The sequence below is a fragment of the Mytilus edulis genome, chromosome 13, assembly GCF_963676685.1.
Source record: "Mytilus edulis chromosome 13, xbMytEdul2.2, whole genome shotgun sequence".
NCBI lineage: Eukaryota > Metazoa > Mollusca > Bivalvia > Mytilida > Mytilidae > Mytilus > Mytilus edulis.
Window position 1 is genome coordinate 4,451,625 of NC_092356.1, and position 17,740 is coordinate 4,469,364.

At 32.7% G+C, this 17,740-nt stretch overlaps 1 protein-coding gene across 3 annotated transcripts; it reads right to left on the reverse strand.

Annotated features, from left to right (window-relative positions):
• Nucleotides 1-6,168: 6,168 nt before the first annotated feature.
• LOC139500653 (uncharacterized) lies at nucleotides 6,169-13,122 on the reverse strand. Of its 3 annotated transcripts, none has more exons than XM_071289412.1 (2): nucleotides 13,028-13,122; nucleotides 6,169-8,319 (listed from the first exon to the last, which is right to left on the reverse strand). In XM_071289412.1, exons 1-2 carry the CDS (start codon nucleotides 13,032-13,034, stop codon nucleotides 7,160-7,162), a joined length of 1,167 nt encoding a protein of 388 aa, XP_071145513.1. In that variant the 5' UTR covers nucleotides 13,035-13,122; the 3' UTR covers nucleotides 6,169-7,159. The 3 variants fall into 3 exon arrangements, with proteins under 3 accessions (XP_071145513.1, XP_071145512.1, XP_071145511.1); XM_071289411.1 differs by lacking the exon at nucleotides 13,028-13,122 and adding an exon at nucleotides 12,694-12,772; XM_071289410.1 differs by lacking the exon at nucleotides 13,028-13,122 and adding an exon at nucleotides 12,496-12,762.
• Between the last annotated feature and the right edge of the window lie 4,618 nt (nucleotides 13,123-17,740).

Below are 17,740 nucleotides of genomic sequence, written 5' to 3' on the forward strand. Positions count from 1 at the left end.
CCTGTAATGTAATATTGTTATTGCAGTGTTATAATTACATGTAGCATTGTAATTACAGCAGCAGGTTTGGCATGCCACAAAACCAGGATTAACATCCCATTTTCTTCTTAAAATGCCCTGTACCAAGTCAAGAAAATGGCCACTGTTATATCATAGTTCGTTTATTTGCTTTACATTTTAGTGTTGTGTTTCTGTTGTTTCGTAGTTCTCTTATATTTGATACGTTTCCCTCAGTTTGAGTCTGTAACTCGGATTTGTTTTTTCTTTATCGATTTATGAATTTCGAACAATGGTATACTACTGTTGCCTTTATTTATGTCCAGTGTGATAGTAGCTTTCCCTTAAATTTACCACCAGAATAAGATTTAGTTCTTTTCAATCTATAGTTTCAAAGCCATCATTGTTGTTATTTGCCCGGACGCAACTAAACAGCGAGACCATATAGTATACACTTAGTTCGCTATAAACCTTTATAAAAGCTTTCATAGATCAAAATTTGGGTTTAGAAGTTTGTGTTTTCCTTTGGAAGACTTATTACAAATAGGATATTACACCTTAGACTTTATCGCGATGTACGAACACATCAATATAAATGTTAATAGATTTATTCTGAAACTCAGTACGTATATCTTTGGAATTGTTTTATTTTGGTAACAATAATTTATATTATTTTTTGTGTTATTTACTATTCGATAACTTTTATATTTGAATTTTTTAAGTAGTTATACATTTTCGTAACTGGCTACATAATCACATCATGACGAATGATGGTCTGAAAGGATATAAAAAGTAAAATAAAAAATATACTAAACTTAGTGGAAAATCATATCGGAAAGTCCATAATCACATGGCAAAATCAAATAACAAACTCATCAAAAACGAATGGACAAGAACTGTCATATTCCTGACTTGGTACAGGCATTTTCAAATGTAGAAAATGGAGGATTAAACCTGGTTTGATGGCGCTAACCCTTTCACTTTGATGACAGTCTCGTCAAATTCAGTTATATTTACAAAGATGCGTGAACTAAACATACATATTAAATAAAATAGTCAAAATATGGTTACAGCAGTCCTCATCGTATACCTACTTTAAAAGAAACAATTTAACAGAACACAAACACATTCATTGATGCGCGTGTCTGACGTCAGAAAATTGTATACGTCAAATATATTTGTCGTTATAAATCACTTTAATTTAAAATACTGTATAGTAATACAAAAAAGTAAGCATCATACAGAATTTTGACTGTTTTCGAGCATACTGAAAGTAAACATTCTTATGTGAAATGATCGGATACGGATGCTTTTTTGACTAGTATATAACTTAGTACATCAAAGTTGCGAAAACTAAAATTTCATTTTCCTTAGGGATTGATGATTCTCAATTTAAGGACATTCCAAACTTTCAACGTTCCCAAAGAAGTATAAATATATACATATAAATACTTTGGATAATTGAGCTGGTCTGTAACAATAGCATCTCCATGCTTTATATATCATGTACTGTTGTACAACACTAGAGTAAAACTGACGAGGAAAGGTAACACACAGCCACCTGAGGCTTTATTAAAATTTGAAGCTCAGGTAGTCGTGTGGTCTAGCGGGACAGCTACAGTGCAGGCGATTTGGTGTCACGACATCTCAGTAGCATGGGTTCGAATCCCGGCGAGAGAAGAACAAAAAACTTGCGATTGCAAATTTACAGATTTAATATTTTGGGTTGATGTTTAGACGAGTTGTATAAAAAAAATATTGACAACGTGTGTTTGTGGCACAACATCGTGGCCACAAGTTAAAAATGTTTTTTTCTGTTTAGTATTAAATTTATATTGAGATCCATTTTGTTACATCTTGTGATCAATTTTGTTTGGCAATCGCAAATGGCAGTCAGCAGGGTTAAAGAACATCAGATATTCGACCTGTTAGTCAAAAGCGCTTTGTTTGAATATACTTTTTTACTTTTTTTTTGGTCTTTTGGAAAATGTTGTTTGTGCTGTTTTTAGACCCTTTTACAACGAAATTTGTTTTACATGCACACATATAAAAATTGCGGTTTTTATCCAACGCAATCATAGGTTTGAACGTAGTTTTCAATTTAGACTTGTTTATATTTTTTCGTGTGGGCTTATATCATATTTTCCCTCCGGTTTATATGATCCGTTCATCCTATTGACTCTTAAAATTCAAGAGTTTGTCTAAAAATGAGGGTAAATTACGTTTAAATGTTAAAACGTCGCCTGAAGATTGCCAGAAGGCATGCAAGCGCTAGTGACAATATTTTAACGAACTGTTTTTATTTGATGTGACATGTGGTTTGTGAAGTTAAAAATTTTATCATATACATTCTTTACACCGGGTTTATTTACTTTTTCTATATATCATTTCTGTACACTAAAAAGAATACTTCGTGTATTGTATCAGATATCCTTGTTTCATTCCTCCCGAATCGACAGCTTATTTTATATACAATGTAAGCTAGAGTTAGAGGAGGGAATAAGGTTTCTGTGCAATGCTAGGCGGTGTCGTCGTAGAAGGTAGAAATAAAAAGTATAGGTTCCAGCCCCGGCGCATGGGAGGAAGCTACGAATCAAATCTACTCTAACATCGTTAGATTGATTTTCTAGGCCCTTCATACATATTCTAACGCCTGGTATTTCTTAATTATAAGAAATCCGATGGACAAGGTATAATTTGCAGTTGTCACTACACATAGGCAGAGATATACATATATTAATTTACAGTGATTGTATGGTTCTAAAAATAGATTAGCATCCTGTAATTATACTGAAGAGATGAGTAGATGATCATTTCTGTACACTAAAAAGAATAGGTCTCTGCGCAATGCTAGGCGGTGTTGTCGTAGAAGTTAGAAATAAAAAGTACAGGTTCCAGCCGCGGCGCTGGGGAGGAAGCTACGAATCAAATCTACTCTGACATCGTTAGGTTGATTTTCTAGGCACTTTATATATATATATATAAAACTGACATGGAAAGGTAACGCACGGCTACAGAAAGCTTTATTATTGTAGAGCCCAGGTGGTAGTGTGGTCTAGCGGGACGGCTGCAGTGCAGGCGATTTGGTGTCACGATATCACAGTAGGACGGGTTCGAATCCCGGCGAGGGAAGAACAAAAAATTTCAAAAGCAAATTTACAGATCTAACATTGTTGGGTTGATGTTTAGACGAGTTTTATATACATTATGTACACAGCCATGTATCACCATCATTGATGGCGATCCAATGGATAAATCTGTTGTAGAGTTGTCACTCACTCAGACAGACGTCCTTATTAATATAATTATTTTCTGTGACTGTACCTTACATTAATTTGTAGGACCCTTTACTATAGACATTGGGCTGATCTGTAACAATAACATCTCCATGCCATATATATCATGTACTGTAGTACGCCGCTAGATTAAACCTGCCGAGGAAAGGTAATACACGGCCACTGAAAGCTTTATTTTTGTAGAGCCCAGGTGTTTGTGTGGTCTAGTGGAACGGAAGCAGTGCAGGCGATTTGGTGTCACGATATCTCAGTAGCATGGGTTCGAATCCTGGCGAGGGAAGAACAAAAAATTTGCAAAAACAAATTTACAGATCTAACATTGCTGGGTTGATATTTAGACGAGTTGTTTATACATTATGTACAAAGCCATGTATTACCATCATTGATGGCAATCCGATGGATACATCTGTTGTATAGTTTTCACTGACTCAGACGTACTTATAAATATAATTATTTTCTGTGACTGTATATTACATTAATTTGTAGGATCCTTTACTATAGATAATTTAGCTGATCTATAACAATAACATCTTCATGCCTTATATATCATTTACTGTAGTACGCCGCTAGATTAAAACTGACGACGAAAGGTAACACACGGCCAGCGAAAGCTCTTTTTTGAGAGCCCAGGTGGTCGTGTGGTCTAGCGGGACGGCTGCCTTGCAGGCGATTTGGTGTCACGATATCACATTAGCATGGGTTCGAATCCCGGCGAGGGAAGAACCAAAAATTTCGAAAGCAAATTTACAGATCTAACATTGTTGGGTTGATGTTTAGACGAGTTGTATACATATATATATATAACTCGTCTATATATATAAGCGTCTATATATATATATATATAAACGGGTCTATATATATAAACGAGTCTAAATTGAATACTACGTTTAAACCTATGATTGCGTTTGATAAAACCGCAATTTTTATACGTGTGCATGTAAAACAAATTTGGTTGTAGAAGGGTCTAAATCAGCACAAACAACATTTTCCAAAAGACCAAAAAAGTGAAAAGTATATTTAAACAAAACGCATTTGACTAACCGGTCGAGCAACTGATGTTCTTTAACCCTGCTGACTGACATTGGCGATTGCCACATAAAATTTATGACAAGATGTAACAAAATGGATTTTAATATTAACTTTAATACTAAACAGACAACAAAATTTAACTTGTGGCCACGAAGTTATGCCACAAACATACGGTGTCAATATTTTTTTAGTACACCAGATCCGGATTTCAACAATAAATGTCTCTTCAGTGATGTAAGGGATCGAAACGGAGGCCTCCTTCAGTTGGCCCCTAAACGAATATGTATACTAGTTCAGAGATGATGGTTGTTTTTCACTTATACGTCTAAATATCCTTTTGGTGTTTCAACTGTCTAGTGTATAAAATTATAATTCTGGTACTTTTGATAACTATTTACACCACTGGGTCGATGCCACTGCTGATGGATGTTTCGTCCCCGAGGGTATCACCAGCCCAGTAGTCAGAACTTCGGTGTTGACATGAATATCAATTATATGGTCATTTATGAATTTTCTGTTTACAAAACTTTGAATTTTTCGAAAAACTAAGGATTTTCTTACTCTAGTAGTAGATTACCTTACCCATATTTGGCACAACTTTTAGGAATTTTTGATCCTCAATGCTCTTCAACTTTGTATTTATTTGGCTTTTTAACTATTTTGATCTGAGCGTCACTGATGAGTCTTACGTAGACGAAACGCGAGTCTGGCGTATAAAATTATAGTCCTGGTACTTTTGATAACTATTGTAAGTTTTTATTATTGATTTTATTATGTTCTTTTCCTTTTATTATCTTTACTTCTAAAAAAGGATGTTAAATCTGATGTTGATCTTTTAATATATATGATGAATAGCTTACATCTTGAAAGAGTTATAGATAACCCTTCCGGAGCACCTGAGATTACCCCTAGTTTTTGGTGAGGTTCGTGTTGTTTATTCCTTAGTTTTCCATATTGTGTCATGTGTACCATTGTTTGTCTGTTGTCTTTTTCATTTTTAGCTATGGCGTTGTCAGCCTTTTTTTCAATTAATGAGTTTGACTGTCCTTTTGGTATCTTTTGTTCCTCTTTAATCATCGTTGAATCCCTTTATTGACAAACACCATCACTTTAACGGTTACATATATGTATTTAAAGTAACTGCTGTACTGACAAATAGGAGATTAAGAGTGCCAAAACATTTATATACTAGCGAAATTGGATATACCATCAAAGTGTAGTTTACAAAAATATATAAAGGAACTGAAGAAGCAAAGGTCAAAACGTCTTAAAAATTTGTTTAATACTACAATAATGCAATGGAATTTGTTAATTAAGTAAAAAATGTTGCATATCAATAAGCAATGTGTGTGATAATGTACATCTAACTATGCATTTTTTCAGAATCAAATTCATACAAATCATTAACAGGACCACATTGTTGAGTGTATGTTTTAATTCCTCAACTTCATCAATGAGTAGACTCGTTATCATACACCCCTCACTTTACTTCAGAAGATGTCCCGTTTGCGCCAGAGAATAGCAATTATCAGATTTTACAAATGAAAAAAATGTTCTAATATTTTGATACATTTTATATCGAGATCTATATACAAAACAGATTCGTTTCTTGCATTGACAATTTTCGTTTTTACCTTCAAGTTTGTCAATACAATTGAACAGACTGTTGAATTCCTTCAATGAATACGATTTGCTTTAATTTTGTTTTGTCTAGAAAAAGATATCTATAAAACTAAAATATGAAATAAGAGAGAATGATAGCTAGAGATATCTATTATTTTTCTTTTCATATTACATGTATTAAAATAGCTGAGACAGGAATAATTTTACAATTAAACCTATGTAAAACAAATGAGCTTTTATTTTCATTTTACAGCAGCTATTTCATGTTCCATAAGATAAAGGAGCTTAGCATTTGAATAAATGTATCAGCAACATGCATATCTTTAGCATATTCTAACTCATGTGGTATTGTTTAGTATACTGTAGGTACACATCTACACAATTATCAGCTAAACAGATCAACAAATGCACAAATGAATTATTCAATGCAAAGACAAAAGTCTCCATGCGGCAAAACTATGAGAGTAATCCTTGGATAATTCGACAGATTGTAAAAATGCTTGTCGTGCGGATTCCTTGTCGCCATGTAATTCTAAAGCAATACCTAATAAAGTGTAGGCATCTTTCGTATTCCAATTTGGTATCAAATAACTTTCTGCTATAACAAGTTCTAGATCTTCTAAGGAATCCTGACACGGTCTAACATTATTGAGATAATGATGACAAAGAAAACTAAGGAAGTATGCATACGCTGTGGATGGAAATATATGCATAATATTCCTTCCCTCCATTGAAAGTTCATCTGGTGTTAAAGTTGAATGTACCGTAAATCGCATAGAATCTACGAGCATAAATTTAAGCAGATAAGCAACAATCGTCTTGTTGAATGACAGCAGTTTAAGTGACTGGTAATGGATTTCTGATAGAGTCATTCCTAAGAACAGTTTGTCGAAAGTACATTTCGATATAGAATACCTAATGATGTGTAAAGCTTTTCTGTATTGCTTTGTTTTGTAAAACAATGAAGCTACCATAAGCCATCAAGAAACAGCATCATGATAGACATTTTTTAGAAGAGTACTTAAACAGGATTTGTACTGTTTGTATTGGTATTTATTGTTGATAATTGCACCATCAAGTGGTAAACGCTGAGCTAGAATATTACACCTCTGTGATATGTAGTATGCATATAATTGCTTTAGTGAAAAATGGTGAAACCATATGTTATGTAAAAATCCTGTGTTGAATATATCTAACTCAAAATCAGTTTTTACTTAAGTATTTGCAAAATACAAAATTCTGGATTGCACTATTTTCTTAACGTCATTTACATATAATGTAAATGGTTCAATTGGAAAATTCCACATCGATACAGCAAAGTTAGATATTTGATCTGAAAATAGAATGCATCGCCAACCATAGCTGTGTAACGTGTTTAATTTGTTTAAAAGTACATCACGAGCACGGCCCTCTATTTTGTTCTCGAACATGTTGTTTTCAGGAATGAAGTAATGTGAACAAACTGAATGCTCGACACAATAGACTAACCTGCTGAAACATCGCATAAAACAATTTATAATATTATCAGGTTTCCATACAGATGATGGGAGTTCTTCAGATATCCAGAAAATAATTGTTTTCAGGAAATAAGAACATAGTAAATCTTTACATTCAGAATCATTTGCTATCACATCTTTCAAAATTATTTTTAAGAGAGCATAGCACATTAATTGGGTGTGAGTAAATGTATTAATTAGAAGTTTTTCAGCCACTGAAAAAGATACTCGCCATTCTAGATCTTCCTTTGGTGATCCGTGACTTCCGATCGGTACAAAAAGTACCCCATGTTTTATAATACTTTGTGTGACGTTATGACTAGGCCATGAGCTACCTGATCTTGTTATCCAATTTACAGCAGAAAATATCCACGTTTTACAATGCAAAGATAAGGCATAATCCAACATTCCTGCTTCGTCAGTTATACACGGTCCATGAATTGTTTCGCCATTATCATCCCCAACTAATAAAACATTTCCCTTATATAATGCACTCGAAACATAATGTTTACCATTATGCTCTTCACAACACTCAAAAAAAGACTGATCTCTGCTATATTCTAGTCTTAATTGAGTAAAACCAGGTTTTACATCGTCTGTATCCATGGACAGATAAGTTATACTTGGATCAAAGTCGGGTTGTTCATCTGCATTCACCTTGATAGATTTGCTTACTCGCATTATATCTAAATCACTTCCTCGCATTTCAAGTCCTTCTCCATAGCTTCCACTTGTTATAATTGTTCTCGACTTGTCACTTGACAAATTATCTCTCACCGTGTTCATTAATCTGATTGTGTTAACATGTTCTTCTGTTCCTACGATGTTGTGACATAGATAACGATACAGAGCTAGTGATATGTTTGGTGTTATAATATCTGTAATTAGAAAAATAAAACAAACATGGTAAAACATGGTTGAAGGTATATATCCAAAACTGTACATTAATAATGCCTTCACTTATTTTGTTGACAGTTAAGTTCTCCACAGTACATTTGTTTTGAACATTAAACTTAAATCAAACGAGATTTGAATATGCAGATGATGTGATATAATAAAAATATTAGTAGAGTAAAGTTCAAAATAAATGAATTTTCGTCAGGAAAAAGCTCATCAATACATAAGTGGACTTACAAATCAAAACAAAGAAATAAGAGACACAAATTAAACGTTATGTTGGGGAAAACGTATTTCCTTCAAACTCTTCCATAATATAGATTTTTTTCTACAAAACGCCTAATAAAGTATAAGTGACCGTACTATTTTTCATATGCAAACTGTAAAAGTCGCGCAAAATTTTCCTATTTTGTTTTAATTAATTTAAATATATTTTCTATTAGTGTAATCTCTCCCTGAATATATTGGTTGGATAGTTTTTTATTGTTAAATAAAATCCCAGGGATCTGGTTTTTTTTTTAAACAGTCTTAACAAGGCATCGATTACTTGTAGTGCCGCCCCGTGCTTCAGGTTTATGCTCTTATAATATACTAGATTATGGAGTGTGTGTCAGAGCGAGAACTTCTCTAGTTCGTTACTTTAGGAATATTTTTCTAAAAGTAGGACTTCAATATTCAGCCCCATTCTATTATTTAGTCAGACGTCAGTCGCTACCCTGAGATACCCTATCTTTTTTCGGATAATTAATACGGATAGCGTTTGACATTTTTAGCCGAACCATTTTTAGCCGAACAGATTTATCAGTTTTACATAATTTAATACATTGTATGCTGGTTTATATTTTGGACGCCAGCCTTTGCTCCTTTCTAATATAATTCACAAACTAAAAAAACAAATATGAAGCTAAGAAATGGAAAACTATTAAATACTAAACTCATTCAACATTGTTCAAAAGGTATCTATACGTCTCAGTCTTCCAAATCGCTTATCCAAAAGTGCCATAGAAAAATAACAATAACCACAATAAACTTATTTCTCGTGTCAAACATAAACTTAAAGAACTAGCCAAGGAATGTGTGTTTGTCCCGGCCGATAAAGCTGCTAATAATATTATAATTGTTTGACGTAAATTTTAAATTGAGGTTCAACAAAAAGAAATCACCAATTCACCAACATTCCAACTGACTTCATTTTCAGAAAACAACATCTTTAACAAAGATTTCTCGTTCTTTTTATATAGACTAAACCGTTGTTTTTCCCGTTTGAATGGTTTTACACTAACCTAGAAATTTTGGGGCCCTTTATAGCTTGTTGTTCGATGTGAGCCAAGGTTCCGTGTTGAAGGCCGTACATTGACCTATAATGGTTTACCTATTTTTCAATTGTTATTTGGATGGAGATTGTCTCATTGGCACTCACACCACATCTTCCTATATCTATAAACTTTTAGCTACCGCTGTACAAGCAGAACCAAAAACAATGAAAGTCTCAACTATGTAATGGCTTCCGAAGCTACATAAACACCTTACAAATATAGATTTATTTCGCCATTGTTCCACTATTAAATTATCTATTCTTGTTACCAGTACACTTGGTGCAATCAAAAACCTGATAATGAATTGTGCAAATAAGGCCTTCTAAAAAAAGTGGAATTAATTACTTTTGGAGTATCTAAAACTCATTGAAAGTACTTGATAAATTGCATGCTTATATTGGTGATTTTGAATCTGTTCAAAATTTTAATTTTCCTACCCTATATACCACATTGCCTCACATTCTCATTAAGAAAAAATTCACACACTTAATTAAATAGGCATTTAAAAAGTCATAATGTGAATATATATATTCAATCTCTATAAGGTCAATTTTAGTAGCAATAAACCAAAAAACTATGTCAATTGGACATGCTTTGATACTATTTCTGCACTTGAATTTTTACTAGATAACATGTTTGTTCGCTTTGGAGATTCCGTATATCGCCAGGTTATCGGAGTTCCAATAGGTACTAACTGTGCACCACTGATTGCGGATCTGTGTTTGTATTGCTATGAGTTACAATTTTATGACAAAAATCAGCAAAGACCCATCGAACAACATCTGATACACAAATTTAATAGTACTTTTAGATATTTGGATGATATTTTTGCTCTCAATAATGACGACTTCAGTATGTATACTAAAGAAATTTATTCTGTTGAACTTACTTCAAATAAAGCTAATACTAACAATGACCACTGCCCTTTCCCCGATCTTGATATCTATATCTTTAACGGAAAGCTTAATACTAAAATTTATTATAAAAGAGATGATTTCTCATTTCCTATCGTTAATTATCCATTTTTAGATGGTGACGTTCCCTTGTCACCGTCTTACGGTGTTTATATATCTCAACTTGTACGATTCGCTCGTGTTTGTAACAATGTTTTAGATTTTAACGAGAGAAATTTATGTATTACTGAACAATTATTACACCAGGATTTTCGATATCACAAACTAGTCAAAACATTTACTTAATTTTATCGTCGGTATAAGGACATCATTCGTAAATATAGGTCAATATGCAGACTTCTTTTACGTTCAGGTATTTCACATTCAATATTTTATGGAAATATTCCTCATAAAGCACAAAAATGTCAGTATTGTCCCCAGAAGCTTACAAAAACTTTAAATAGACTTATTAAGAAGGGATATAGTTACGATACTGTTGTCAGGTCATTAAAGATTGCATATTTTGGCGTTAATATTGATTCACTTATAGGGTGTTTCCATCGGAACTAAACACAGTTATTTAAAAACAAGTTGTTGGTATGACACGGGTTATGTTCTTCTCATATATGTTATGATGGTATAATACTAAACCCCTGACGGGAAGGATTGTGCCTGATATTCATATCATGAAGACATAATCTTTCAATCAGTTTAATTAAAGTCTGGAGCTGGTATGTCATTTAACTGCTAGTAATCTGATGTAATTTATTTATTATTGTCATTTTAATTATTTTCTTTGCTTATATCTTCTGACATCAGACTCGGACTTCTCTTGAACTGAATTTTAATGTACATATTGTAATGAGTTTACTTTTCTGAATTGGCTAGATGTATAGGGGAGGGTTGAGATCTCATAAACATGTTTAACCCCGTCGCATTTTTGCGCCTGTCCCTAGTCACGAGCCTCTGGCCTTTGTTAATCTTGTATTTTTCTAATTTTAGTTTCTTGTGTACAATTTGGAGTTTAGTATGGCGTTCATTATCTCTGAACTAATATATTTATTTGTCTAGGGGCCAGCTGAAGGACGCCTCCGGGTGCGGGAATTTCTCGCTGCATTGAAGATCTGTTGGTGACCTTCTGCTGTTGTCTTCTTTATAGTCGTTGTTGTCTCTTTGATACATTCGCAATTTCCATTCTCAATTTTATTGTTTAGAAAAAAATTGACAGTTTTAAAAATTGCAGATTTAGGCAAAACCCTAGACCTTATTGTATAATGTTACCTTTCAACCCAATAAAAAAAATTCGCAAGTAGCCCTTGCAAAAACTGTATAGACAGTCAAGGTAGTTGAAAATTTCCTTCATCGTTATCTATCTCAAAATAACCTGTTAATCTATGATTTGTTGTTTTCAATATAAACAAGTCATTTTTCAGCTATGTTGATGCGATTTCATTAAAATTGCATTTTCAATGTGAAATCAGAATAACTTAAAATAGATCTTTGCTCGTACTCATTTAACAAATTGAAGGATATACAAATTAAGGTTGTTGCTTACCTACAGTCTCGTAAGCCTACAGTTTACTGACGTACTAAAATTAAACACTACGCAATATACTTTTAACTTTGTAATTCGGTTATAAATGGCAGGAAACATTGCAATTGGTGTATTTTTCGAAAAAAAAACAGAAAAATTGACACGAACCCTTCCAGAACTTGGTTTATCTCAGGGTAAGTAGAACATATTACACCAGTTGCAATCGGTATGTTGATGATTTTTAGTTCGGGGAGAAGTCTTATTAGCTGATATCACAATCAAAGAAAGATGACGGGTTGTGATAATGATGTATTCGAGATTGTTTATGTGTATAAATATTTATTCGTGGTTTTGTGATAAAAGAACCTAAAGATAATATGATTTTTTTATATGAATCAGATTTAAATTGTTTACCTTTCATCCTCTTAGTCTGTTATATACATTTGGGGCTGAACCGTGAATTTTCGTAATATTTGCTTTCGTTTCCAATTTAAAAGACATGTACATGAACATACAACACGACACGATTTACATTTTTAAAAAAGCAGTTAGTTACTATTCTATCACATTATAAATAAGATTGTCTATGCTTATTAAAGTTAAATCGTTTACCTGCCATTCTCTCAGCTTGTTATAGGATTTGATATGAAATATGTTTTCCCGTAATATCAACTTTCGTTTCCATTTGAATTCCATCTAGTTATAGCAACTACGCAATACTTTGTAATTTGAATTTAAAAACCAAGGTATATCCATATGGTGAAAAGGAAAACTAAGATAAAAATAAACAAAATTGGATACACACGTGACAAATTAGATAGTATTGTGTTTGTTTATCTTCATATTACACTTTAATATATGTATGTTTTACATAGACAGCAGACCGTTACTTCATTTTCACTTTATGTTTAAGTTTGTTGATATAAATCAAAGTTAGATTGTTTACCTGCCATCCTTTTAGCCTGTTATAAGATTGTATATGAAATGTGTATTTCCGTTATACCAACTTTCGTTTCCATTTAACTTAATCCAACTGATAACACCTGTATGTAGACAAAACTATTTTGTTATTTGCATTTAAAACTCAGGTACATTACACATTGTGACAAACTAACATATCAATAAAAAATGTGTACACACGGGTTGAATTAGGTTGTATATAGATCTTGTTTACAGATCTGGTTGATAGATCGGGTTTGTGTCGTTGTTCTCCTCTTATAGTTGGTGTGTTTCCCTCAGTTCTAGTTTGTAACCCGGATTAGTTTTTCTTAATCGATTTATGAACTTCGGGCAGCAGTATACTACTGTTATTTATTTATGTTACTGTTGATATTTAAGTTATGTTATATTTTGTAACATAGGCAGCAGTTCATAATTATTAATAGTATATTAAAGATTGAAATGCCTTAATAGTACCAGGATTATAATTTAGTACGCCAGACGCGCGTTTCGTCTACATAAACTCATCAGTGACGCTCATATCAAATTAGTTATAAAGCCAAACAAGTACAAAGTTGAAGAGCATTGAGGATCTAATATTCCAAAAAGTTGTGCAAAATACGTTTAAGGTAAAACCTACCTAAGAATTCGAATACATACATTTAGAGTTGGATTTACACATCTGCCTTATATTGATTCTAGATAGGTTCCTTATAAGTAATAACAGTTTAGAGAAGGAAGTAGGTAAATTAGAACAGATCATTAATTATTTTGTCAAACCATTGATAACTTGACAAGATATGTAAGTGATAATGTCAAACATAGGTGCACACATAATGTTTCTGGGAGGGATAAATGGAACTTTTTTAAAACATCACTTCGTTAATATTCTCTAAAATAAGATAAACGATGACAATATGTGCATTTGGACTATAAATATCCCGTCTAAAATGCTCAGTTAAAATATTTAAATATTACCAAGTCTGCAAAGATTTAAGATTTAAAAGTGCCCAACTCATCAGATCACTTCAATGAAGAAAAACATTTAACAAAAGCGCACACTGGTAGAGGTACTGGCAGTTTAATGATTTTTATAGATTAATATACGCAAATATAAACATGTTGAACACAACATTAATTGTGACACATATCAAAAAGGGAGAAAATATAAACCTCATGTAACAATCGACAAAAAATATGTATAATACAACATAAAGGATGTTAATATCGAAGAACGGAAAAACTGAAAACCTTCTACTTTTCTCAGTGACCGCCTTCAACACGTTGAAGTTTATGTCACTTGACAACCTCATATGAAAATTGACAAAAAAAAAAACAACAAGCAAATACAGTCTTCAAAGCATAAAAGAGTGTAAACGATGAAGCAAAACGGACTTGGTACTCGGTACTCAATTTTGACTTTATATGTCCAATCACTTCTAAAGACACATACTTGATATTGACAAAAGTTAAGATTAATTGCACAATAACAAAAAAACGTGTTTGTTTAAATTGGATACTTGAAATCTGAAGCTGGCATTTCAGTTTTCAGCTAATAGTTTTTGTTGATTTATGTATTATTATCAATTTGCCTAGCTTCTTTTGTTACTTTTTCTTGACATCGGACTCGATCTCCCTTTAAACCGAGTTATACTTTGCGTGTTGTTGTGTGTATGATTATTATAACTATTATGACTAGAGGAATAGGGAGTTTAGATCTTACAAAAGAGGGACGAAAATACCAAAGGGACAGTCAAACTCATAAATCTAAAACAAACTGACAACGCCATGGCTAAAAATGAAAAAGACAAACAAACAACAGCACACACGACACAACATAGAAAACTAAAGAATAAACAACACGAACCCCACAAAACTAGTTTAATCCCGCCGCGTTATTGCGCCTGTCCAAAGTCAGGATCCTCTACCTCTTGTTAGTCTTGTATGTTCTTTAGTTATAAATAATTTATTATGTTTGGAGTTTAGTATGACGTTCATTTTCACTGAAGTAGAATATTTTCTTATTTAGGAGGCAGCTTAATCCCGCCTCAGGGTGCAGAATTTTTTTCGCTGTGTTGAAGACCCATTGGTGGACTTCGGATGTTTTCTGATCTTTGGTCGGGTTGTTGTCTCTTTGACACATTCCCCCTTTCCATTATCAATTATATTTTACTTAATCATACAGAATTAGGGTAAATGAAACCTTAAGTTTGGTCCACAAATTAAACAATTTTATATCTTATGTTTCAGATAAAAATGTTCAAAAAACTAAAACTTACACGTTTAATAATTTCTTGTGTCCGAAAGCACTGTCGTTTATTCAACGCAACAAATCTTCAATATACAATTATCTATCATGGTCCATTTCCTTCTTAACAATATTGGCACTTCCCTTCTATCAAAATAGGTTGAGAATTAAAAAACAAAATGTATATGGGTCAGATGAGCATCCTAGCAAAAAAAGCAGTAACAAATACCAACAGTTTAAGTCATAATTGTCAGTTATTTTAAAGTATTTGAAATATATAATAACGTGTTTTTGAATTAAAAATACTATCCTTGAGGAAAAAGTAAAATCACAAAAATACTGAACTTAGAGGAAAATATAATCGGAAAGTCCATAATCACATGGCAAAATTAAAAAACAAAAAAGACTACTATTGATGTTAAGGTAGTATTATTCCTGTGTGAAAGGAGGGGCAAAAGTTACCAGAGGGTAAAAAATGAAAGACCGAATGAAAAATGACAACACCAAGCCTTAAACAAAAGGCAAACAGACAAATAAAAGTACACAAGACACAACATAGAGAAATTACGACTAAGCAAAACGAACCCCATCAAAATAAGGGGTAGAATCCGGTGCTCCGGACGGGAAAGCAGATTCTGCTTTAAACGTTGCTACTGTTGTGTTCAAATGCACACATTAAGTCTTATTATAATGTGTTATAGAGTAAAACATAAATTATAATGCATTTTTTATGTAACAATTTGTTTCATTGGCTAAAAGTTGCCGTCGAATCGACAGTTGACCAGGCGTTACTAAGGAGGGACCCACCATTTTGAATGGATTGGAACAACAAATGTTCGATTACTACAATATTAACCAACACCTACCTCGAAATAGCCGTTTTAATGTGATTTAACCGAATTTGAACCGTAGAGGTAACTTAATAACCTCCAGTTTGTAAGTTTTCATTTGCATGACGTCACGTTTAGCTATGAAGTCTTGGCGCCAAAATCATTCATAATGTTTTGCAGAATTATTTTGTTTGTTAAATTTATACATTTTTTCAAGCTCTAATTTATTATTTCTTTTTGTTATGCATTAGAATCGGAATAACAGTACTGCAACTGATGTGTCGCCATCTGCAAATCGACAATTGATGGTGGACACTCTTCAACTACAGTTCTGTTATTCCTTAAATATAAGCCTAACGAATCTTAATGTTAGTGTTCCAAAATATTCACGCAAATGCAAAACAATGCAGTATCAAGTAAATTATTAAATACACACACTAAACATTTACAAAATATGAATGATGAACACAAAATAGAACATGTAAAACATTCCTCATCATGTTTATGGTATATAGGTCATGCCAAGAACTATTACACAATAATAGGTAGCAGTAAATGTATAAGTTCTACTGGAATTCAATAGCATTTGGTTTATTATTATGTCCACTGATTTTGGAGATTACTCTTACAAAAATCAAAACACAATGTGTTCAATAAGATTATTATCAGCTTCAGATTTCTGTACTTATGGTCTTTTCAATACAAGGAAAATCATAATGTGTATATACTGTTTTATATGAGTTATACTATCTGACGATAACCAAATATGTTTTAGCAATAAGGTTTACATTTGAATATGCGTGTTATTAAATTGAATCACTTCCTCTGCATACTCTAATACAGGTTAGTAACAAGACTCTGTAGTGTCGAGTTGTTTGAAAAAGCCATTTGTAGTACCGAAGCAAAATGAAGAATTTTGAAAACTTGGATCATTGATGCCCTCCGTAATCATAAAAACACGTTCGACTTTTTAACGTCAATGTGGTTCATTATGTGTCATACTGTCTTGAATTAAATACTGCAAGTCCGTTGCGAAACCGGAAAGGCAGAGAGAACCCGATTAGTTCGTAACTATTTTACAACGTATTGAAACTCATAATTCGAAAATAAACACCATGGCAACACAAATAAATGCAAACACACTGACCAACCGAGCATATCAAAAACAGAAATCTCAGGTGATGCTTCAGTATTTATGTGATTTAATTTTTTACACCTTCAATTTATCGTTGTTCACTATTTTGACGAAAAAACATATTTTAAACGAATATGAATAATATCTCTCTTTCTTTTATAGCATTCTTATTACATGTATCCATACCACATTTTACCTTGAATTTATCAAACCTTCTCCTACACAACATGCACAAGTTGGTCATTGCAATTCGTATGTTTCTGTCCAAATATAACTTTTAGTTTACTTATTAATATTTGACACTATGATTTGCTCTCTCAATTCTTACCTTTTGTATTCGATCAAAGACAGTACATGTATTTCCTTTTATTTCCTTTTTTAGGGTTTAGTATTGTGGTCTTCAACCAGAATGAGACCATGCAATGACCCTGAATGTCTGTTTTATATGTTGCATTGTGTTATATAGTTGAGAAACAACATAAGATTTAATCTATATCTGAATCAGAA